The 24868-nt window shown below is 36.6% G+C and overlaps 1 protein-coding gene across 6 annotated transcripts in view; it reads right to left on the bottom strand.

Annotated features, from left to right (window-relative positions):
- Window positions 1-1909: 1909 nt before the first annotated feature.
- nrxn2a (neurexin 2a) overlaps window positions 1910-24868 on the bottom strand; it is a 134264-nt gene continuing 111305 nt past the window's right edge. For 4 of the 6 annotated variants that reach the window (XM_042008451.1, XM_042008452.1, XM_042008454.1 and 1 more), the window contains 6 exons: window positions 18595-18776; window positions 13142-13313; window positions 9110-9199; window positions 7586-7914; window positions 5770-5854; window positions 1910-4459 (listed from right to left, as the gene is read on the bottom strand). In XM_042008451.1, the coding sequence (XP_041864385.1) occupies window positions 3660-4459; window positions 5770-5854; window positions 7586-7914; window positions 9110-9199; window positions 13142-13313; window positions 18595-18776 (1658 nt within the window). In that variant the 3' untranslated portion in view covers window positions 1910-3659. The remainder of the gene's footprint in view (window positions 4460-5769; window positions 5855-7585; window positions 7915-9109; window positions 9200-13141; window positions 13314-18594; window positions 18777-24868) is intronic. The other 2 variants (XM_042008455.1, XM_042008456.1) reach the window with 1 other exon arrangement.

Raw genomic sequence — 24868 nt, 5'->3', positions numbered from 1 at the left:
GGGTTTATGAGATTTGCAAAAATTGTATGCCATTTTTATCTATATTAGCATCCAAGATTCCTGGAATTGGGTTTATATTCATCTGAAAGAACTGAATCTGCTTCCTAAGTCAACGCCTAACATTACTAATATTAAACATTTAAATTGATCTGGATCTGCAAGGAAATTTGTGGGTTCTTCTTTTATTCACTGTCCACATATCCACTAAGTTTAATTTTTGCACAATCCTGGTGTCAAACCAAGCAGCAAACCAACAAACCTCTTGGATCAGCAGAAGATAATGTATAATGAGCCAAAGCGAGAGGAGTAGGACCAAAAATGCAGGACTAAGAGGTGAAAAGTAGGTGAATTAAACAGAGGTTTTACTAAATTACCCAGATAGCAGATACATTTATGTCTAATCTGGGTAACTTTAGCCATTTTTAGCTCACTTTCAGCCAACATTTGAGCCAAACAGTCTTTGGTGTCTGCAAAATAACATACAGTAAGGCTTTGGCGAATTCAGTGCCTTCACAAGGAAACATGAACACCTTAACACACCGAAGGAGCTGGGGATTGAACCACTATTTCTGATGAATTTTTGCTAAACCACAACTGCTCCAACAAATATCACACCTTTATCCGAAAGCAACATACAAGTAATATTTGTACATTTTAAGCCGTCCATTTAGCAAACAATGAATGTTCTGTTGTACTCCAGTAAAAAATGGGTTAGTAATATTCCCCTATTTTTTAATTTTAAAAGTTAATCTTGCCCGTCTTCCACTCTCCCTCCTGGACTACATCACTCTAAAATGCAAAGGAAAGTTATCTTAAGACATATTTATTTCAACCATCCCTAAAACCTGTACTAATGTGGGAAAAAATAAGTTTTTTTTAATCTGAAGGAGCTGGTTTTATTACAGAAATAAAAATAACCTTTAACAATAAAGAAGCTGAAACATCTTGCTGTAAATATTACTGCTCAGTAATTACACTTTTACTAAAAAGAGTTTGAATCCCAAGAGTTTTGAAAATAAAAAGAAAGAAAAGAAAAAATAAAGATATATATGTATATAAAGTCGTGGGTCGTGGTTGAGCGCCTTGCATGGAAGATTCCACCATCAGTGTGTGTATGTGTGTGTGAATGGGTGAATGTGATGTATATGATGTAAAGTGCTTTGGGTATTGTTCCAGGTACAGTAAAGCGCCATATAAATACGGACCATTTACCATGTGTGTGTGTATGTGTGTGTGTTCCCTGGATTGCTCTGTATTGGTCAGAGGTACATCTGCCAACAGCAGCTTATTGGTCGTAATATAACTGCAGTATTTATGTATTATAGGTCTATATTAGGTAAACTGAAATCAAAGCATTTTATTTCAATTGAAAGTTGATGGAAAAAGAACTCCTGTTTCTTTTATGATAAATATTAGACATCCAGGCATTACTAACAGAACAAAAATGCACAACCTTCCAAACAGATACTGAGAGACGAGAGAGAAAATGATGATGAAATTCAAGTGTAAGATGCATTTTAACACTTTTATGACCTGCAGCTTGTGTGAAATGCTGTTTCTTCATGTTTAACATGCTAACCTGTGTAGCTGGCAAAGTGTGGTATTTGTAGAATTGTTATTGAGTGTGGATACTTTTTGTTTTTTCCCCAAGTCCCAAAGGTTAATCAACAATAGACAAAGTGAGTAAATAAATATGTTACCTTAATTTTAAAAAAGAATTTCTTGTGCTTACATAAGATATCCTGACATACAAATAACTGACACCTTAAATCCTTATCTAGTCAACCTTAGTGTGCCCTAACTTAGAAACTGTCAGTGTTTACATTTACAATGTTTGTATCCAATAACAAATCAAATAACACTTGTTTTCTTTGTGAATCTGTAAGAAGCAACACATGACACAGGCGTGTACAAAGTATATAATCAAGTGTATTTTCATCTTTATCCACGTTCTGTACACATATTAAGATTCATTTCACATGAACACTATACAATAGCAATGAGTGAGGAATGGTATATTTTCTGAGCGCCGAGCAGCTCATGTTGAATGGCACTTTCATAAAAAAAAGATAACAGGAAATCACAGAGCATGAATAAATAACTCAACAGAGGAAATGGCTTTATATCATCAGATCCAATGAGTAACAGATTCAGCACATATAAAATGCACAATGCAACAAAACAAAACATTGGTTTGCTCCATCCTTGTGTTTTCTCTGCATAATTTGAATGGTAAATAACCCAAAAACAGAAGATCTTTGCAGCTATCAGAGGATAATGTGCTTTTTGTCCAGATTAAAGTAGAAGGCAATCTAAAATGTAACGTGTTAAGAAGAGTGGTAACAAGATACATCGAAATAGCAGAGAAATATCAATACAATTCACAAATCTTCAATTATTCATTTCATAGAATAGTCTTTTGATAACTGATAGAAAAAAAAGGCAATACATGTCTGGTTGCTTTACAAGGGATATCTGTTTCTCAAAGATATGTTTTCCTTTTCTGTGTGCTTCTGAATTATCCAATGACAGTTTAGAGAAAAAGAAAGACTGAGCCTCAAGTGAGGTGCGTTTCCAAGAAGCATTCAGAAAATCCTCCTTAAATATGATTCTGTGCTCCTCAAAGCTCCTCAGGCTACATCAACTTTGATGCTGTTACGGGGGCAAATATTTTGGATTTTTATTTGTCCTCACACCTTCCCTGCTTATAAGATGCTTTGTAAATCTGCTAACCTATATGTACAGTACATACAAGCAGTATTTAGAGAAGTACCTTCACTGGTGTTCACTGGCTCACATATATCCCTACTTGAAACGACATGGCACACTTAATGCAATATCTCACATAAATAATATTTCTGATCCATCATTCTGGCAGATTCACTGACCTCAGTATGGAGAGTGATTTTATTATCATTTCGAGATGCTTAATTTTTTCACCAGGAGAGCGAGATAGCTTGATTCATTTACAGTACAAAACTCCAAACATTATACCATCCTTTGTGGACAGACGCAGAGTGATGTGGGAGTTTCAAAAACCACATGACATAACATGGAGGCTGCTGAGGTGATGTCTTTTCCAAGTAAAGGCCTTTTCTTTGAGTGTGCTCAGGATGACTGCTGGGGTGCTCTCTCTGCTCATCTACCATAAAAATTCAATAACTGGCCCTGTTCTGCCTCATGTATCATAATGGGGACATTGAGACTCAGGATAGAGCATTACAAAGAAGTTCAAAGAAACTGGATGTTCTCAGCACTTTCTTCACAGTACCATATCCATGCTATATACAAAGCCAAAGTGGACAGTCCTCTTCCCAGCTAGTTAGAAACATAAAAAAAAAGAAAATACTAACAAAGAATTTATGAATGCAGACTGAGTGCACATTTTGACACAGAGGATGAGTCAGATCTTGTGTCACAGAGAAGAATTTATCAGTACTGGGAGCTGGGCAACTTTTGGAAACATGTAAAAGCAATATATATTTGCTTTGTGCAGTTGTTTTTTTTTATTTTTTCTTTGTTGTTTTTTTTTTAACTTTTTTTGTGGCCTGTGAATTCGATGGTCAACGTGACAAATTACAAATTTGGGTAGCAAAACAACAGCATCCTCTCTCATCCTCTTGTCTCAGTCCACACCTGCCTACTTTTCCTCTATAATTTCAGACATAGTATTCTTTGTCTTTGTTCTTTTTGCCCTTTGTGATGGCCTTTGCGACAGATGTTGTAGCTGTGCTTTTGTCTTTGACCACTGCTCCGTTGCCCTCCACAGTGGAGTTGGCAAAACTGTGGGTCTGGTCTGTTGGGTAGGAGCCCTCATCCCGGTTCCGGTACTTATACATGGCATAGAGGAGGATAAGAATGCAGAGTGCAGCAGCAGCCACGATACCAACCACCATCCCTGTGGTGCTACTGGACTCCCTGATCACCTCCACGGCACCAGGCTGGCTCTTTTCGTCAGAGGCTGTGGGATTGGCTGTGGGCACATGGGGAAAATTGGGGGGGTAAGTTAGTCCTGGTGTGTTTCGAGAGGATGGAGGAGCAGGGGGCAGAAGCACCTGGTCACGGGTGTTCATTTTGCCTGCAGGAATGTGGAGCTGGTCGGGATTGGTGGTGGGAACAAAAGGAGGTAAGGGACGGGGTTTCTGGACTCCACCCTCACCAGCGGCGGGAGGTGGAGGAAGGACTGTCCTGTCAGTGACCATGGGGGAGTTCTTATTGTAAAAGTCCTCATCGTCAGATTCCGTCATTTCCCCGGAGCCGAAGGCCGAGACCTCCACAGGGTCACCACAGTCCTCCTGGTCCGGGGGGCAGGAAGGGTGAGGAGGGAGAATCATAGACTCTTTGGTGGTTTCAAGAGGGGAAAGGAGGGTAGGAGGAGGAGGAATGACGGGGTAACGGGTGGCGATGGATGGGGGCTCAAGGGAATCCACTGTTATTATAGGCAACACTAATTCACCTCCTAGAAAGAAAACAGAAAAGGTAGGGGATCCTAAATTAGAAGAGATGAAATTTTGCCTGAACAACTGTGCTCATTAAGGTGGAGGTACAATCTGCTGATTATGTAAAATAAAACTAACGTCAGCTGTCTTTAATATAAGACTATATTGTTATACTATTAAAGCTATGCATATCTAACAAACATGGTTGTCCACAAAAAGAATATAATTACTATGATTATATTAAAATGTAAAAAAATAAATAAAATAAATTTCAGAAACATAAAAGAGCTCACAATGCAGACACAAACATACAAGGACCCAGGAAAGGCTGCAGCTGAATGAGAAGCACATATTAGATAAAAGAGCAGTAAATGAAGTTGTCATGCTGTATGCACATCTGTAGACAGTGGTTTATGCATGACAAGAAAACAAACAGGTTATTATTTGGGGGAATCTCAAACAAATATTGGGACTTTTCTGAAAGCAAACTGTTATAAATACTGTTATAATACTGTAAAAGTATAGAGTCCACATAATATAAACTTTCAATATATTTTCAATGCATTTGCAATTTAGTCTCCTAAATATTGTTTACACCTGCCCATGACCCACAATCAAATTACAATAATTATAGACATTGCAAATGTATATATTTCAATAGTATTTTTGTGAATGCACATTTGAGCACACCTTTGTTTTCATATTATTGTCACTATTTTTCATGAATTTCTTTCTTTGATGGTAATACTTCCTTTTGAACTGCTGTGCCAATCTGGATTTCCCCTGCATGGGGACAATAAAGGTACATTTTATATTGGAGTTATGCAGATATATCTGGCTGCCAGGTTTCCTTTCATTATTATTTGAGTCACACACTGCAGGGCCAGTCAACAACAAACATTTCTAATAAGGTCATATTGATAATGGTGGCACCCATAATAATGGCAGATTTTTAACTTCCAGGGCTAGTTTCTGTCCCAAATAAATAGTTTTCCTGTCCTAATGGCTGTAGTACACTCCACAGAGATATATTTTTAAATCCAATTGAGTGATTTACACACACACACACACACACACACACACACACACACACACACACACACACACACACACATACAGGATGAGCTTACACTGTAAAAGGCAGCCAACTGTCAAAATGAGGATAGCTGTTTGGCATAATGGATTAAAACGGTTTCAGAAACCTGGAAAAGACTATTTAACCTTTAAAAAACAACAATGATTTTTTTTTTAGAAACCCCTTCATTTTGTTTACAATCCTGGGTGTGATTAATAAGCAGTCTGCTCCTGTTTTTTGCCATAGGCGACCCACCTGTTCCCGGTTCACACTCTTGCAGGTCCTCATCATCACTTGGACACTCAGCTGATGCCACCAAAATATCATCAGAGCTCTGAGGCTGAAAGAAAATTGAGAAAATGTGTTTTTAACACATTTCCATCATCTAAATTTGCAGTTACTTTTTTTAGGAGCTTGTTTTCTAGCTGACTGTTCTATTTGAGGAAAATCTGCAGAACGCAGCACTATACCACTGTAGTGTTTTTGCTTGGAGCAACTGTAATAAGACTTCATGTTCAAAATTAGCACATATGCAGCTGCTTTTTATCCTTTACCCCTGTGGCTGTTTTTATGCGCTGTATGTACAAATAACAAATAAACATTTCTGATATATTCCCTGTAGGCTAAGTGTCATTCCAGTGTTTCCACTTTTTACTATATGTTTTTCTTTTAAAAATATTATTTTATATCAACTGAAAAGCATAGCAGAATGGACAAAAGCAATGCAGGCCTATTAAACACAGGAGAAGATCAGTGGAGGGTTTTGGTTTCTTTAAGACCTTTAACAAAGAAATATAACTACTCAAAGTTTTATAGATTTCAGCCTTCCAATTCAAATAAGCTAATCTGAAATATTCATGCTCATTGTCTGGGTTTAATATTATAGCTGTTGAATGCATGAAAATATGCATCAGACATGTTCTATAAAAACTCTGCTTTTATGTGTAAAGTAGCCGCACTGGAACAGCAACATAATGAAGCTGAGGGTTATTATTATCCTGAGAAAAGACATTATATGATGAATTCTTACTAAAATTTATAGGACCAAGCCTTATCACATTGATTTGTTGCATTATTTCATGTTTCCATTGTTTTCTGTTCATCTGGCAGAAGGATTAGCAATAAACTCTTCGACAGATGTTCATTAAATGTGTTGGAGAAGTGGAGAGGACATTCACTTCTTATGTGAATGTGGATATAGAGGCAGGTGCTAGCATCAAACATTTGGTAAAAAAAAAATCAAAATATTTTTTATATTAATAAGGAAATGCTTTGAGTCCACTTTGGTGGGATATGTTGCAATTACAAATATGAAGAGTTGATGTCTCATTCATATTTTATGGGACATATGTTGCTTAAGACTCAGGCTTTATTAGCAACATTTTGATCACAAAAGCAAATCCCCTTCCCCCAAATAGTGTTGATGTTTCAAAAGACCACCTACTCTGAGTCACAGCTTTTATAGTAATTTTTTTTTTGTTAATGTTGATAAAAGAACTAGGGATAATTTTTTAAAGTGCTATGACCTTTACAAGTATAAAGACAAACCGTGGAGTCAAAAGTACGATCTGATTTTCTTGGTTGTGCATGTATGTGAGTATATTTTTCTTTTTTTGGAACTGAAAATATCCATAAACCTTTTTTTTTTACTGTTACTGGCTCTTTTGTCCTTTTTTTTCTTTTACAAGTTATGTTCTTCTGTTTGCAAAGAATACTATTTACTTGATGAGAAGGAAGAACCAGTTGATAAAGACCAGCAAAAAGATTGTAATTACATAAAAATGCCACAGAATACACCAAAATAAGTCTGTTAGTTTGAAAAAATATGGTTAGTTTTAATCTCATTGTATTATACTTCCTTCATTATAACTCATTTCTAGGCTCATACAATCACCAAGACATGTAGTTTTGAGTCTCTATGAACAAACTTACCTCTATTTTGGTTATTGAACCATTATAGAATAACTCCTGATATTAGACAACAACCTTCATCTGAGTTATAAGTTAATTAACTCCCAGATCACAGCAAATTAGCACCCAGTTCTTCTCAGATATTCCTTTAAACTCTGACCTTTGAGATGCTCTCCCTCAAGCTGGGTGAACGTTGCCTGCGGGTGGTGGTAGTAGCCATCGTGGTAGTGGTTTCCATGATTGTGGTAGACATATCAGACACTGCCAGCGGCGTGGCAGAAGTTGTATCTGTGGTCAAAACGGAGTGCGAGTCCCCGACCAGGCGCAGGTTCCCTTCCACCTGTACGCTGGGATCGTTTTCTGCTGCCAGTTTAAGCACCTGGAGACCGTTGTAGTACAGCCCTGAAATCTGACCCTGGAAAGGTCGCCCCTTGTCATTACCACCAATTTTAATAGCTGCTTGGCTGTTAAAGATGGTTAACTGTCTCCCTGAAGTTAGACAGACAGACAAAGAAAAGATGGAAAAGAGGACAAGAGGGTAGAGCAGACATGGAGAAGTCAGAATAAGAGATTTTGCGTAAAAAAGATAATTTGAACCAGAAGGGTTTGAGTGATTATAGACATTATAGATGTTTATCATTTGTTTAAAAGTTGTTTAGATGTTAGCTTTAGAGGAGGAACATTAGTTAGCATTAAGTTTATTACTTTGATTACACATGCAAGAAGAGGCTTAAATTCTATTTATCTCTACATTTAGGTGTTTTATAAGTAATTTTGAAATAAATTAGCAAGCTATCTGTTGGAAACGGGACAGATGGTTTTCCAGGACATTTATTTATCTCTTGGTTGTAGAATAGATGGTATGATAACGTGCATATCGGTCTGCCATTAGGCCATTAAAACATGCTTTATTCTGTCCCACTTGTCCAACTGTTTCACCACCTCGAAGAGGTGATGATACCTAACAGCGCAAATTGTTAGCGGCTACACTGATAAGCAGTGTTACCATTTATCACAGGACAGAGACTAAAATAATGGACCCAACTCAGAAGACCTATTAACAAAGCTAAAGGTCGCAGACAGTAAAATACTGTATTCTAATTGCTGCAATGTCATTGCAGCAGAAAGGTTAGTATGGCTGCAGTGCAACATAAGGATATAGACGGTTACAAGGAAAAAGAAGACGCACATTTCACAATTTCAGGTCACATCAAGGAGTTAGGGTTTAAAAAGTTCAGTTATTTGGAATGAGACTGAGTCAACTTATGTCACAAGTTAGTTTCACTGGTAGTATTTAAAAAAGTTACACAACATTTTAATTCTTACGTTGAATAATTACAGAGAATCTATTTACACACAGAGGTTAGAAGAAGGATAAAGGGGGTTAGACAAGGGTTATGTGCTTTTAGTTAATTTAGTTTAAAATCTTTAAGGTGCAGCATCTCCACAAGGTGTAAGGATGACAAAATTAAAATGCAAGTCTGCTTTCACACTCACTTTTCACTTGAAGCAATACCATGGCCATCAAAATTCACAGCCAGTAGAAGTTCCAATTCAAATGGAAATGAATATCAGGGTAGCTTGACCCTTGTCACCCTTGCCTTCTGGCACTGCACCTCTCATGGGGGAAAGGTTATTTAGTGGTTCTTTCAAGGATTAATTAATTAATCAATTCATTTTTTACCTTTATCGAGTAGCCACTCGTCAACTACCCGACCAAGTCTGTATGGGATTCTTTGCCTAGCAATAGCCAGTCGTTCATTATCATAGTGTCCTTCAAAGAATTTGGAGAGACAGATTAAAGGTTAAAGTCTGCAAGCTGAAAGATCACATGGTTAGAAACAACGTTATGAGGGCTAACAGGGTTAACAAGTTAGCAATTTTCACCAAGCTGTGAGTTAAAAGAAACTTGTGCTTTACTTAGTGTTATCTAGTTATTATGAGTGAGTGTTAAAACTAATTAGAGTGATGTTTAGGCTATTTATAATGTGCTACTCTAGTTAGTGTTATTTAGCTATTTATTTAAGCAAAGCATAATCTTCAGTAAATATCAATGACAGCAAAACTATTTTATGCACTGTGTAAAAAAAGGGGTTAATTCAGGTAAAGCAGAAAAACTCAGTAAATTCACCAGAAACAATCAGGAAAAACCTTGCATCTAGGCAGCAGACTGCAGAAACAGATTTGACTTAAATGATTATAGAAAGCTGAAGTCTCACCCCAATTTAGTTCAACAACATATTAACATGGTATGGACAATTATTATGCAAATTGTAATCCTCAGGATTAATCTTACTGTTGAAAAAATACAATTCAACTTAGAAAATGTTATTAACCTCAAACATGAATCTTGAACAAAGTAAAATGTGAGTTTTTCTCAGAGGAATGTGTAAGTTTACAAAGTTATTAGGCAATTTTAAAGACTAATCAATGAGATTACTGGCAGACTTTATCCTAGCGTCCTTGTTTATTTACACATTTCTTATCCATTAAATTCACCAAGGGGGGACCATAAAATGGTTATTAAATATAGCTCTTTTGAAAGGCAAAAATGTTATTTAGCCTCTGTTATTAGGCCTCTGTTTAAAAACTGCATGCCTATAATGAAATGAGTAAATCTCTGCAACCATAAGGTCTATTTGACTACTTTTAAAGTAAAAGTAAAAGGAACACTTAAGAGATTTGTTAAGATGTGTAAATATCAGTATATTTAAAAAGTTTCAGGCTTACCTAAAAGAAAACTAACCAAAACTTTTCATAATGAACATGAATACCCTTTTGGAATGATGCCGCTTTAGCTCCAAACTTCTATCCATCATATTAAAATATGTGAATATTATCTCTGCAAAGGTCAGTTCAGATAAAGTGAAGCAGAGTAAAATTAGCACAATTTTAGAACAAACCAAAGTCGCTATTTTGGCACAGTTTGGCCATTTGTTCTCAACGTCATCCAGTTGGTTACTTACCTGTAGCTAATAAAACCACCTTTATTTTGAATAACTGCCATAAACCTTCCATCCATGGAATCAGTTTCAGCTAAACTGTCATTGAAGAAGCAGCCACAGCAGCAAACACTGTTCAGTGGTGCCATGTTTAAGGTGTGCCCACCTCTCTCCAACAGGGTATTAGCTAAAATATGAAGTATTCAAATGCATGTGATGCAGCATTGTTTTGCATAAACACCATGGCTCTCTTTAACGCTGCAGCCTTCTACCTGTACCACTGCGGGAGAAATATCTTCCAGTAACTGGCAGCAGGTTTAGCTCTTGATTTTCAACCAATCTTTAACCTGAAAAGGTCCAGCTCATCAGTAACAAAAGCAGCCCTTGCTAGCTTCCCTTCCCCACCTTCGTGGTCTCTGACTGAAAAGGACACAGATCCATGTGCTTCACCAAGAATCACTCAAATATAATCTGTCTGTATAATCCTTAAAAAACTCTGTCTTCAGCGATCTCTTGGTCTGATGTTAACACACCAACCTGTGAATCTTATTGAGTGTTGGTTGGATTTCAGCACCTCTTAGCTTTCACCATTTATTTGAGCACTTGACAGCTTGTACTACTCTCGACTCTCCTGGTAAAGCTGTGTCTCTGGAATTTGGTGGCTTCATGTTTAATTTTAATCAACTCTCTTGAAGTTAAGTACCACCCACAAGTTTTTTAATGACTCTATTGAACATCTGTCTGAAGGGCATTTTACAAATTTTTGATGTTTTAGTCTCTCCTAAATCTCTTTTTTTGGATAATTTTCCCAGAGGTAATTAAGCTGCGTAATAACTATACACACAATAATATCAGGTGTAAATCACTTTAGGCCATATTATCCCAGGTAATGATTAAATTCAGTGAACATTAATTTTTTTTTTGCTTTTGGGTTGGAAAACATTAATTGATATCATGATAAAATCAGAATTGTCACTTACTTTACAAGCTGTGTTTTACTTTAACTCTCTTGAGATATTATCAAGTTAACATGAAATTCTCATGAGAGGTGCAGTTAAAATCTAAACAAAGCAGCTTAATGAGTAAATAAAGAGAAATAGTACCATACACTGCTATGAGTTTATCTATAATCTCCAGCAGTGAAGAGTTGGCTCAAACCCAAAACCACATTTCAGTTTAGGAATCAGAGTTAACATAAAAGAAGTGAGACAAGACTTCAGCTTTCTGTTTAAACACATGCAAACACAAAAATTAGAGAGAGAAAAAAAAAATTACAACAAGAAATAAACAATAGTAGAATGAATGGTTTTTTTCAGACAGAAGTCTGGTACTGATCACTTTCAATCATCAGCCACAAGGTTTTAACAAACCTTTGAATCTACATCTAGTATTCTTGTTGACATCATTCATGATAATTATGGGTATATAATATCATTTAATATCTACGACACACGCCATGTATAGCCTGTGAAAACATCAGCCATGTAACTGGATGTGCATGATATAATATAAAGGATTACACTGTAGAGCCATGTTTAGAAAAGGACAGAGTACCTGACAGTGTGACTGTGGTTTTATACTGAGATTTAGTTTTAAATTTAGCAGGTTTTAAAATACGTGAAGCTGAACATGCATCAAGTCTTTACAGAGCTGCAGTACGTGCGCCTGCATAACTGATGTTCAATATTATACCTTAGTTGCTTCATACTGTGATGCCAATTTCAAGCCAAAAATGCCGATTGTTATTATACCTGTAATTGTCACTTGCAGTTTACGATGCGTACTCCCTGTCAAGTCATTTTTTATGATTGCTTCCTTACACTTCAATCATTTGCCATTTGTTATGTTTCAAAATCACTGATTACTAAGTGGAGGGTGACAAAAAGGTGCACACATGGCCGTTTATATTATACAACTTTGATTTGTGTACAACTGTGTGTTTGTGCATCGAGCACCAGCTGGAGGCAGAGAGGGGAACTATGGTTCTTCTCGCACTGCCAGCTGGTGCACCTGTTCTGAATGGGGTTAATTGGTTCAGAGCAGGTTAAAGCACAACTGGTTCTGATTGTATTATGTATTTCTTTTTAATTCCTGTTTTTAAGGTCTATGTGTATTTTAAGTAAGTGTAGGTTAGAGAGTTTTCCTATAATGAATCATTATTTTATTTAATGGCCTTTGTGCTTGTCAATACTTAAAATACAGTGCCACTGAATTATTGGATTTTTTTTAAACTAAGAGTTTATAAAAGTAATTATAGCAGTTACCTGGATGCCAAACATGAACAAATGTCAACAAGAACTTGTTGGCTGAATTAATTTAAGCAGACAGGGTTTACTTTAGACTTGGGCCCATGGGTTCTTAGATTAAGAATAAATAATTGCCATATTACACATGAACTAAGGTATTATTTAAACACTGCATCTTTTGGAAAGGTCAATAAATTGAGTCTGGGCCACAAATGCACTTTCTCACCACCTTTTTGCCAAACTGGCTGCAAATAAAACTACAGCTGATGAAAATTCTTACTTGGCAAAAGCAGCTTAACTTTAGAAATTTGCACTAATTTCAGATCATTAATTTTTCATACAGTACACCATGTTTAGCTGTACTGTGGTAATGGAATAAAACATGGACTTATGAAATAAATTAAAATACACCACTGTCTAAGAGATTTACAGTCAATGGACAGACACTTGCAGTCCTCTAATGCTAACCAAGATCGCCCATGCGTCTCTCTATGCATCAGATAACCAGCTTTGTCGCATTAGCCTTACCTGGTGGGTAACGTTCTATGACAGGATGATTGTCCACCTGGAGTGTGGCATTGCCACCACTGCGTGTGAAGCGCACAACATGGTACTTGCCATCATTTACAATGACAGCAGGCTCATCAATGGTGATGTCATCTGTTCCTACATTGAAGATTACACCAATCTTTCCTTGATCCTGTAAGTGAAAAAGAAGCAAGAGATAAAAGACATAAAGCAAATCCAAAAAGTTGTGGGCAAATTAATCCATTGCATGGGTACAGCACTGCCCAGCAGTTAGGATATTTTTCCAACATGCAACCAGTCGGTTTCAGGTTGGAAAATAACCTATCTTGAGAACATGTCTTGTAACACATATAAAACATCTTATGGACAACATTAAAACTTGAATTTTAGCTGAGGGGAATTCCCCCTTCTGCTAAATTCCTTTTTGACATGAAAAATATGTTAAAATCCGTCTTAAAGGTTTAGTGTAAGTTCCCTTCAACAGCCAGCCAAGGTTTCCTGATTTTAATGACTCGTGACAGAATCCAGCTTTTTCTTTTGGCTGACCAACTTCTCTCCTTTTCAGCTTCCCTCTACAACTACCCAAGCTCCCCAAAAGGTCAAAGCTGCCTCTCAAGCTAGCTTTTGGGTGGCACTAATAAGAAACAGTGGAAATAAAGTGTATGTGGTCTCCGTGGCTGTCTGGCTTTTGCACACTCACTGCCTCACATTGTCTCTAAATGCAACACACGGTCAAGTGCTAATTTTAAGAAACATTGTAGTAAACAGCCCACACTCCTGCAGGAGCATTTCATCTCAGTAGCTGGGCTTCAATAATGTTCCAAATATAAATACATTTTAAATAACGTTAAAAGTCCGTAACAACAGAGCAAAGTAGGACACATTTTTAATCCCATTTAACAGATTGGCTTTTATTTATGTAATTTAAAAGACAGATTATGCATTAAGTGCCTGTAACCTATCATTTGTTTCCCAGGTGTGTACTTTCAGTAACAAACAGTTTGCAAGTTCTTATTTAAACACATTCCAATTCAGCTGCTGGTTGTATTGTAACACAGATTAAACCTGAGAGTGGAGGGTAAATAAACAGTGAAATTGGCTGGTGTTGTGTTTTACTGAAAAGAAGGACTGCAAACTACTGGTCCTCCATGGCACATGATGTGCACAGTATTGACTGGGTTTACAGCCATTAAGTAAACATCTTTAATGCTTAGCCGGACCTTACTGGTAGAATTGTGTTGCTTGACATGCATCATTTTATTTCACTGCTTGTTCCCACTCTCTCTTACCTCCAATATAAGTTTTCTGATGATGGCTGCTATTGTTTAATGTAAGACCTGTCTCTGTGCTTTGTGTTTACTCCCAAAATATTTAAAATCATTGTAAAAAACCTTTTGAATTTAAACAATTATTTAACTTGACACAGTTGACTTTAAGTGCTGAACTGCACACTCTCATCTTAAAACCGGAATAACCCATCAGTAATATAAATATTATGCTTGAGAGAAAGACGTCGAACTTAAAAAAGCACTGTTGGTTTATCAGCCTGATTCCTTTGAGGGGCTGAGTAGCATCTCAGGCTGTGAAGTAATACCTAAGTCACATGTTCAGCAACAGAATCTTGAGAAACCCTATTATCACCTTTTTACATCCATAATTAATCACCCTTACACTATGTGTTGAGTTGTGTTTTTTATATCTTTATCTGTATTATGTAGCCTTCACTGTAGACTACTCAGTTATCCATGGTTTAATTACTGTTCAAATGAAGCAGTCATTAGGCAGCTACAGGTAGAGTGACCTCGGGTCAAACACAGCCTTGTCCAGTGGACAACAACTGAAATGTCCAGGGTCAGAACATTCTGCTTAAAGATTTGCTTCTGCTTGCAGAAATCTTTGCCTTTTTACAAACTAATGCTTGTGTTTGCGTATACCACAAATCCTCACACACACACACACAAAAAAAAACAAAAAAGAAAAAAACAAAAACAAAAACTAAACAAAACAAAAAACTAAGCTTCACTCCTAACTGTTCTGACATCTCAGTGTCAATTTTCATCTGAACTCCACTTGACTGTTATGTAGGAGGATTGATTATTATAATTATTGTGAGGATGCACTATGATTAGAAAGATTTATCTTTGATCAAAGAAAGAAAAACAAAAGTACAACCCTTGAGGACTTTCACACTGACAAATCTTCTGTGATGAGACTCCATTGTAACCTTATACATTTTTAACCAGGGCATAGACTGGACAGATCATGATTCTTTTAAGAAGGCTAGCATATCTGTCTGTCTCTGTTAGTCGCCAGCTAGCTGTTTTTCTCTTGTCTGCCTGGCTTTACTCAATTTATGCTTAAGATGTCTGTTTGAATTTCAGGAGCTTTTCTTTCCTTCTCTTTTTCCCCCACATGAATAAAAAAAAAAGTATTTTAATCAGAAGACGGTAAGAAGTATGTATGGGGTGTGGTAATGTAAACAATTGTGGGAGAGATTGGAGATTTGATTACTTTTTATTTAAGGAGATTACTTGATGGAAATAACACATAAAAAAAATAAAAAATGTTTTAAGTGCTCATCTTTTGATCTGTTACACTTTTCCAAGATGATCAGAAGCAAGCATTTTGTCTAGAATGAGCTCCATGTGCAGATAAATTATTACTGTAAACTTGACATCATCAGCAGTACAACTGTTAGAAGAAGAGCTCACATTTAAAATGGATGTTCTATTTTAGACTTTAATATTTAAAAAGGATGAAAGACATGTATGTCAACAAATCTGTACCTGACTATCTAGATATTTGAAGTGAGATATTGTGCATTTTGAATTCACACGGAGAATTGAGAATAATATTTTTTAGAATTCTTTCGTCAGATTTAATCTTGGAATCCAGCTTGCTTTGCCCACTACTTGACTGATGCATTATCAAAATGTATCAGCTTCCAAACCCCATCTGGTTACTGAATAAGTCCACCCTCTGCTCCTTTGTGGTTTGAAGCGTGGCTGTGCAGCACTTCTACATCAGCAATTCTAATTGTCATCATTTTGCGCAATGACGGTCCATTTTGTTTTATCTTTTAGTTTCTCATTAAAAACATGACCATCTGAAACCAGCATTAGCCCCACTAATGTTCTCTCTGCTGAATATGGTGATGGTTTTTTTCGTTAGTGCACAATAATTGGTCTTTGGAGCCGGGTGCTTGCGCCACGTTCAAAGTTACTGTTGCAATGAATCATGTGACTATTTTAATTCTGTTGGTCTGAAGAGCCCTGCAATTATTCATGTTGCTGTTTTGAATGAAAAGTTGATATCTGAGGATTCTAAGAAGGGATTTCTATTCTAAAGCACCTCATCTGAAGCACTTAAATCCCTGCAGCATAAAAGTCAAACATAATTTGTTTCTTTTACTATTTTCAACTCTCCCTTGTGGCCAGTGTTATTTTGGCCAATAGTGTTGCGACTGCTTCTTTCTGTCTTCACCTAGTTTTCACAGCCTTCTTCAGAGGGCAATTAGAGGGAATTAACAGAATGTGATAAAACGTTAATAATAAACACAAAAAAATTCCAAAAAGTGACGTAAGACTTATCTGAGGAACTAAGAAAGACAACTCAACACTCTCTGAGCTCTTTTGTATTCTCCTGTGCTGTGTGGTAACAAGGTGTCAAACTAAGCAATCTGTCTGGGTGTAAGGGACCTGGCAGATGCTAGGGGGAAAAAAAAAAAAATCTTTTTAGCCTGCTTTGCACTCCCACAGCAATCAATGCACTAACTTGCAAATCTAGCAAGGTCAGGCCCTTTTATTTTTAAAAAACAAATACAATTTAAATGAGATAGTATGAAAAACATCCATACTGAGGATGATTTTTTCAAAATTACTAATAACCCAGAGAAGCATTCATTATTAAATGTTATACAGCACAAACCACTGATGTATACTTACAAAGAGATCTGAACAAAGTTCTGTCTTATCGTTGTTAAAACAGTAAGAACAATAGACTACAAATCAGGGATGGGGAACTCCCGTCCTAGAAGGCCACTGTCCTGCAGGTTTTACATGTTTCCTTACATCAACACACCTGGTTCAAATTAAATGGACCAAACAGCTTGTTAAGTTCTACACAATAACACATTCATTATTCATTAATAGGACTTGAGATGCCCATCTCTGCCCCAGACATGATAAAAAGGTTTCCTGAAAGCCATAATTTACAGGATTTTACTGTTAATAAGTGAGCTTCTTGGACGTTTTAAAGGATGTTTGGAATCTAAAATTTCAGCATTATGTGACAAACATTTCTTAGTTTGTTGCAAGTCTGTGCAACTTGCATTTTATCTAATCAGAAGTTTTAAACTCAAGGCTGCATGACACTGCTGTTGTTTGTACTGTGAGACCAGGAAGTTGGAAGCAGCTGGGCAGCAAGGGCCTCCCTGTGTGGAGTTTGAATGCTCTCCCTGTGTAAATTCAGTTAATTTATTCATGTATTGCAATCTCAAAAAAGAATATCCAATCCAATTTAATCTTGTGTATCATCATCAAATTCTGTCCTATTAAGTCCAATTTAGTGCAATACAATAAAAAATGTTCAGTATGAAAATTTGTCCTGCTAAGGAAGCAAACAGGCTGTATCTTATTTTCAACTGGTAATCTCAAAATTAATTTTTCATTTCTTGCCTCTTAGATTTAGGAATAGTAAGCGATAAAGAAATATTTTTCTTTTGGTATTAAACATGTACGTTATTTAAAGGGCTATTTGGCATAAAAGCTCCAAATCTTAAAATGTGATAAATCACAGATGAAGGAAGAGATAGATCATGTTATTTTAGGTAGCATGCTTTAACTTTTTATAAAACAGTAGAGACTCTCGTTTTAATTGCTGTCTGGTGCTGTCATATTAGGCACATTTTTTATTATTATACCGCTCACAGAGATTTGACACAGACATCCTCCATCTGGTTTTTATCACTACAAATCTGTCCTGTGACCACATACCAAACAGGCTTCAGAGAAGAAACAGGCAGCTGTTGAGTCATTTGGTGTCAATCAACAAACACATTTCTAACAGAAAAGAGTATTTCTTAGTGAACTGACTTATTTTCCATCTTTTTGTGGCTTTAATTTTTTCACTCCTATTTTATCCTCAGGGTTTAGACTCAGATGTCACAAGCCAGTAAATCATACAAGCTGTATGTATGTATGTATATATATATATATATATATATATATATATATATATATATATATATATATATATATATATATATAAATATATGTGTGTGTAAAGTGTAATACTTTTGATGCCTGTGAATAGGGTGAACAGTTTTTAACTAGTAGTAAATGCAAAAGAGGCATTAACTCATTAAACATGCTCTGAATATGTATTTTCTTTCTAGTCTGAGGCCTTAAGATGGCCCTGAGTCTTAAAGTTACTTTTGCCTGCAGAGGACTTACAATGTGTAACTGAAGATAGTCTCCGAGTCCATGGGTGCTCTCCACTCGCACCAAGATGGCGTCCTTCTGCTGAGAGCTGAAGCCCACGGCTAATCGATCGGCTCGGGTGCTCGGTCGTTCATTGGGAGCCCAGGTGAACGTGATGAGAGCCCCTCCTTTACCAAAGATATATGTGGTCCCAGCTGGGAATACATACAGAAGATAGACAGTAATTAGGAAACCAACCTTTAGAAGCTGTAAACCACACAGTTTGTTGTGATATTGCTTTATTAGATTGCTTAATGTTAAATTTGGCTGGTCAAAACATAAGATTATCAATTCCATATTATTTTTTTGTCTATTCGTAAACTCCTCCACCTCACAGTTCTCTTCACATACTTTAAAAAAAAAAAAAAAATCTCCAATCAAGGAAAGACGGGAGATTAATTTAATATGCCTCATTTTGTAGGATGCTCAATAAAAGTTTATATTTGCAGAAGTAAAAGAAAAATACCTGTTTAGTACCAAAGTTATATTTTTGTGGTTCTGCTTTAACATAGGCTGTATAGTAGATACTGTAACATGACCTTTACATCAGATCATTGGAAATATTAAGTCCAACACTGTGAAAATCCAGATAACGATGTCACAGCTTTCCCTACACTAGATTTACAGAATATATTTTAAACAGCACATTATACAGGATGGGACATGTAAATTAAATTGAACACAACTTAATTCTGAACAGCAGAATTAAGATACATTTAGAATATCTTAAATAATCATAGCAATTGTCAAGATGTTTGAAAATGCAGTAGTTAGAACTGTTTTCATCTTTTGACTTTCAGCTTACAAATAAATACATTATATATATATATGTGTATATATAGGACACCACACATGTATTGTCTAATGCATTTATGAGAAAGGTTGTAAATTTATCTAGAATACAAAATTTAAATGTACAATTTCTTGAACGTTTATTTAATAGACACATATAAAAAGGAAATTATTTTCAGTGTGCTTACTAACCAACATCGTTTCGTTATAACTGTAAAAAATTTTACAGTCAGCAGATTAATTGGTGACAGGTGTGAATTCCAGGAATGAGAAAAGGCTTTGGCTCACCACTGAGACAAACTTTGATATTTCAATATTTACAGAGTATAACAAATGGGGACTCAAGCCTGGGGCTCAGACTCGAGTCACACTTAAGTCACATTTCAAGTGACCTGAGACTCGATTGGACTCGCAATTTGAGACTTGTGAACAATCTTTTTTTTCATAATAATGTCTCTGTTTGATCTCCTGTCTGCTGTCTGATGTCATTTCCTCAAACGCAGAGGCGTCCGCAGTGCACACGCAATCAATCAAAACATTGACAGCACTGGTGAACACAGCTGTCGCTGCAGCACCATTGGGTTATAAAAACTTAATAAAAAGGACCAATATAAGAGTAGGAAACTGGAACACCTGTGGTATAAAAGCACTGGATTCACAACACCCACCGTTAAGACACACCTGGAGAGGTTAGCCACTGTAATATGAAAGCTAATGTTGGCATCTATGTTAGCAACGAGCTTGAGGCCACAGCGGTGTAAACATTAGCGGGTTACTACTTTTGCACCATCAGAATGGCTCCACTGAATGTGTTCAGCAGAAAAATTAGACATTTACTGAACACAGTTTCCATAAACTGCTGACTTTGCCACAATCACTGTAAACTGGAATTAAACTGGGATCAGACCTATTGTAAACAACATGGTTTTACTGGGTCTGTTTATTAAAAAAGTACACCTGCTGCTGATTTAGGTATGTAAGAAATATTTCTTGGACCTGCAAATATTGGATCTAAACTGATTTAAATAGTTTTTTTTTTTAATTATTCAATTTTTAAAAGGTTAAAATAAATAGTTATTTCAAGCCTTAAAAAGAAAAAAAAAATTTTGGACTTGAGGTCAGAGACCTGAGACTTGACTTACACTTGCAAAAATGGAGTTGTGAACAATTCTGGTGTATAATGTTGTGAACAGTTTCAGGGAGTCCGGGAAAATGTCAGTAGTGACTAAGGGACACTTAGACAGGTACCTCGGAAAACCATTTTTACTCAATGCAGCCTGTCGCTGCATCCAAAAATATAACCCTAGATTTAACAAGCAGGAAAGGAAGCTATATATCAGCTCTTTGCACAAACACCACCAAATTCTCTGGACACAAGTTCCTCATCCATGGATGTAAAAACAGAGAAAATGTCTCCTGTGGTAGGACAAGTCCATGCCTTGGCAGCTTTTGGAAAAATACTCTAAGCGTCTTTGTTCGTGTGGAGTGCATCAGTGTCCAAAGCATGGGTGACTTGCATATGTGTGAATGTACCACTGAAGCAAAGGCACATAGAATTTTCAGACATATGTGTCCATGAAGATGATGTCCTATCACAGGAGGTAGGTGAGTATTTAAGCCGGACAACATGAGAACTCATTCTGCACAACTTCCAGTCCAGATCTGTCTTCTGATTAATCTATTAATTCTAAAACAAAGATGGAATGCTGAGCAGTTTCCAAGAAGTGTAATTAAAAGGAAAAGGGAATATAACAAAATCAGACCTCTCTCCATACTTTTGTGGCATCAAATTTTAGATTTGTTTACATTTTTTTTAATACAGTGAAAACAGTGGAAAAAAAGTCCTCTGTACATATATCTGTTATATAAAGGTTAAAATAATCATCAGATCAGATTTGTAAATTGTAAGGTTTTCTGGAAATGGAGTTTGTATATAAAACATAGAAGTGATTTATTCTTCTGTTTGAAAAAAGGAATGAATTTAAACCTGATTGAAATTCATCCACCTGCTTATGTAGCATCTAGCAGGTGCATTGCAAAGGAGCAGTGTCTACCTGAACTTTGATTACATAAGTTATTCCTCTGCACTCAGAACGATCTGTCTCCTTGAGATAAATAAGGCACATTGATGTTAATTTGTTATTTACTAGTCTTGCTCGAACTGCTAAAATACCTCAGAAAATTCAGCTAAATCTATTTGCATGTAAGTCAGACATCCATGAGGTGATGTGTCCATCAGATTGTTAATTAAACATATATTTTCCAAATTCTGTAATTTGTGAGAGAATATCACAAGCAGAGCTGTAATCCATTTTATGTAATCCATGCAAATTTAAATGATATCAAATCTAAGTTGGGAATGCATGTGCTGACTGCAGAATAAACACCACACCACAGTTATGCAGTTGTCATGATACATAGCAGCAGAAAAAAACAAACGTCTCTGAGAGTATAGCACAAATTTCTGTTATTATAGGATCTCTGTCACAGCTGAAAACTGTTGTTTATGTGGCTGGGATTTTTTTTTCCTGGTACTTTGAAGCAGAGAAAGCAAGGAAGACTAAATTGTTGCCTCAATTTTAACTGTCAGCAAAGACTGATCAGTGTAATACAAGCTTCCTTTTGAATAAAACTAAGCGCTGTCTGAATGCTGAACCTTAACATTGAACACTGTCAGACCCTGGAAAAAAAGACCTTATACTACCTTTGAATTGAATTAAAAGGGTGAACTCACTATCAGTGATTGTTTCAAAGTTAACTCTTTTCTTGCTAATTAAAGTTTGGGATTTGCAGTCTCAGTGAGCAATTTAAATGATTGATGTCTTTAAGTGTAAACTACAACTGGCCTCTTTGTAATCTTAAAGTAGACCTCTGCTTTTTACACTGGTAAAATTTCGGAAACAATGTCTTTAACAAAATGTACGAGATGGGTGCAACAGCAAAAACACATGCACAATCTAATAAAATCTAGCAGCCCTGCATTAATACATGTGTTGATAATGTACAGGTTTACAAAAGAACATGACAACACAAAACTCACATTACCAATTGAAATCCTGCATTTGATTGTATCATACAACACCTCATGATTTTTTTTAGCTTTGTTCCTCTGCCAAGGCAAGAGTCAAGGCAGAGGCTTGTTTTCAGTGCTGTGTTTGTCTGTACGTCAGTTAGAATATGCAGAAACTGCCAAGTAAAAACTTGGTTTTGAGGGGGAGCATGGGAAACGAAGGACATTAAATTTCAGACCAAGTCTGGCAGAAGACGTGATCTCTGAGAGCAATTCTAGCTTATTCTTGTGAAACCAGACAGACAAACAGAGTGCCATTAAGTCAACTGACGTATTCTGAGACTCATCCATTCATCACTATGATTGTACACATTTCAAAAGCCTAAAACCCAGACGTCATCAATTACTACACCTAATATATTTACTGAGTGAAAGTACCTTAATAACATCAAGGACTGCACTCTTCTGGATGGAGATGTCTGTCTGTCTGTCTGTCTGTCTGTCTGTCTGTCTGTCTGTTTGTCTGACAGGAGATCTTCATGCACTCCAGTTGTCTTTAAACTCCCAAATGATGTGTTTGTCAGATGGTGTTGTGGCAATAAAATTAGGATTTTATTACAGTTGAGCCACAGTCTGGAAATGCTTTAAGTAGTTACGAGTTAACAAGGAGTCTTAAGATGTACTGTACTTTCAGACACTTGCCAACTTTTACACGAGCTGACATTCAAATAAGTTCATCCCAAGGTCACACACTGTATTACTAAGTGAAATTACTTGGGAGCCAAAAGCTACATCTCAGACTGTAGAGGATTCAGGCAGCATGGTAAATGTTAAAGTTTATGACAGCACAAGTAGAAAACAAAAAACAACAATTAGGACTTGTTTGGAAGGGTTTGTCAGTAGAAACATTTCTTGGCAGCTCATTTTGTCGCATTTAAACAAAAGGTATGTAAAACTTTAGTATTAAAAGTGATTGCACTTTCTTTCGTTTCACATTAAAAACATCAGTAACATATCTGCTAATAAAAAGAACTTCTCACGTCAAGTGAAGACGTTCCTAGAAACTGCCTGGCAGCTGGTGTTTAATGTGCTGTTATGGAAATACAAAGAGAGAGAGAAAGAGAGAGAGAGAGCGAGATCTAGGGCGAATGAGGGTAACATGGACCCCTGTTATGTGCATCATGAAATATGGAATATTAACGCACCTGGAGGAAAAACATGGAAGCATCTATCTATAGACAGCAGCAACTCTTGCATTAGTAATGACATTAAAGCATTTCATTACACCTCCCTGTCTCACTATTCCATCCCTGTTTAACTCTTCTGAGGTAGACTTGCTTCAAATGAAACTGGCAGTAAATTAGGCTTGTTGAGATGATTACTATAAACAACACAGTTTGCTAGCTTGAAACGGCTCGGCGCTCGAGCTCTGTCGGCTGTCTCATGGGAGCGCTCTGCTCTCCTCTCATGGCCATACGAGGCATCTGTGCTCGAATAACAAGGCACCCTTGGAGATTCTCAGTTGCAAATGAAATGCATCACATCATTATTAGCTGGAAACCTTGAAAACAAGCAAAAAATAATCACACAGTAAACAGGCAGCGTAATACTTTTGATGCCTGTCACATTATATGAGAATCATGTTACATAAATGCAGTTTCTTTACCGACATTGAAAATATTTGAAAGCCCTTTTGTGGCCTAATATATGACACCCCGACAAGGTCAAGTTACAATAATGCTTAATTTGCTTTTTTAATTAAATGCTATGATTTCACTGAAGCTCACAAGTGCCTGCCGTGTCTTATTGCATATTTATACAATAAATGTAACAGTATGGAATTTTCTTTCTTTGTGCCAAGACATGCTACCCACTCAAACATCCTGTCTTTTTCATTTGTGCTCACAGCCAGCTGAATGTGCAAAAGAGTATGCAAGATGCTCATAAGACTTGGAATATATACTGAGATGCTGGTGGTGATTTACATCACATATATCAGTTTAAATGGGAAATTGTTTTAAAACACACCGCCTATGCTTGCAATCACAGGCGCCTGAGTATTACCTGTCATAATATATCCAATCATGACTTATAGGAAGTTAAAGACAATAATCAACCATACAAAGGGCAGCAGCAGGTGTGGCAGCTGTAATATAAACACTATTCAGACTCTTATAGCCCTTTAGATGCTTTCTGGTGATCATGGCCAAGGCTTTTACATGGGTGTGGACCTACAGTTGTTTATGGATGAGGTTGTTTCACAGTCAATAAATATTTCTGAATGGCTTCCAGCCTCCAGAAGGGCAAAAAGTGTCCGTGTGTGCAGCACCCTGTAGAGCCTTCAGGAAGACAGTTTGTGAAGGGCAATGAGGGCACTTTAAACAAAGCTGGTCGACTGTAATTTCTCAACAGTGAGCAGTTCTGCAGAAATAGAGAATTATGGAG

This window comes from Melanotaenia boesemani, chromosome 15 (assembly GCF_017639745.1).
Source record: "Melanotaenia boesemani isolate fMelBoe1 chromosome 15, fMelBoe1.pri, whole genome shotgun sequence".
NCBI lineage: Eukaryota > Metazoa > Chordata > Actinopteri > Atheriniformes > Melanotaeniidae > Melanotaenia > Melanotaenia boesemani.
Note: the sequence above shows the minus strand (reverse complement) of the source record. Positions and strands in the feature narration are given on the sequence as shown.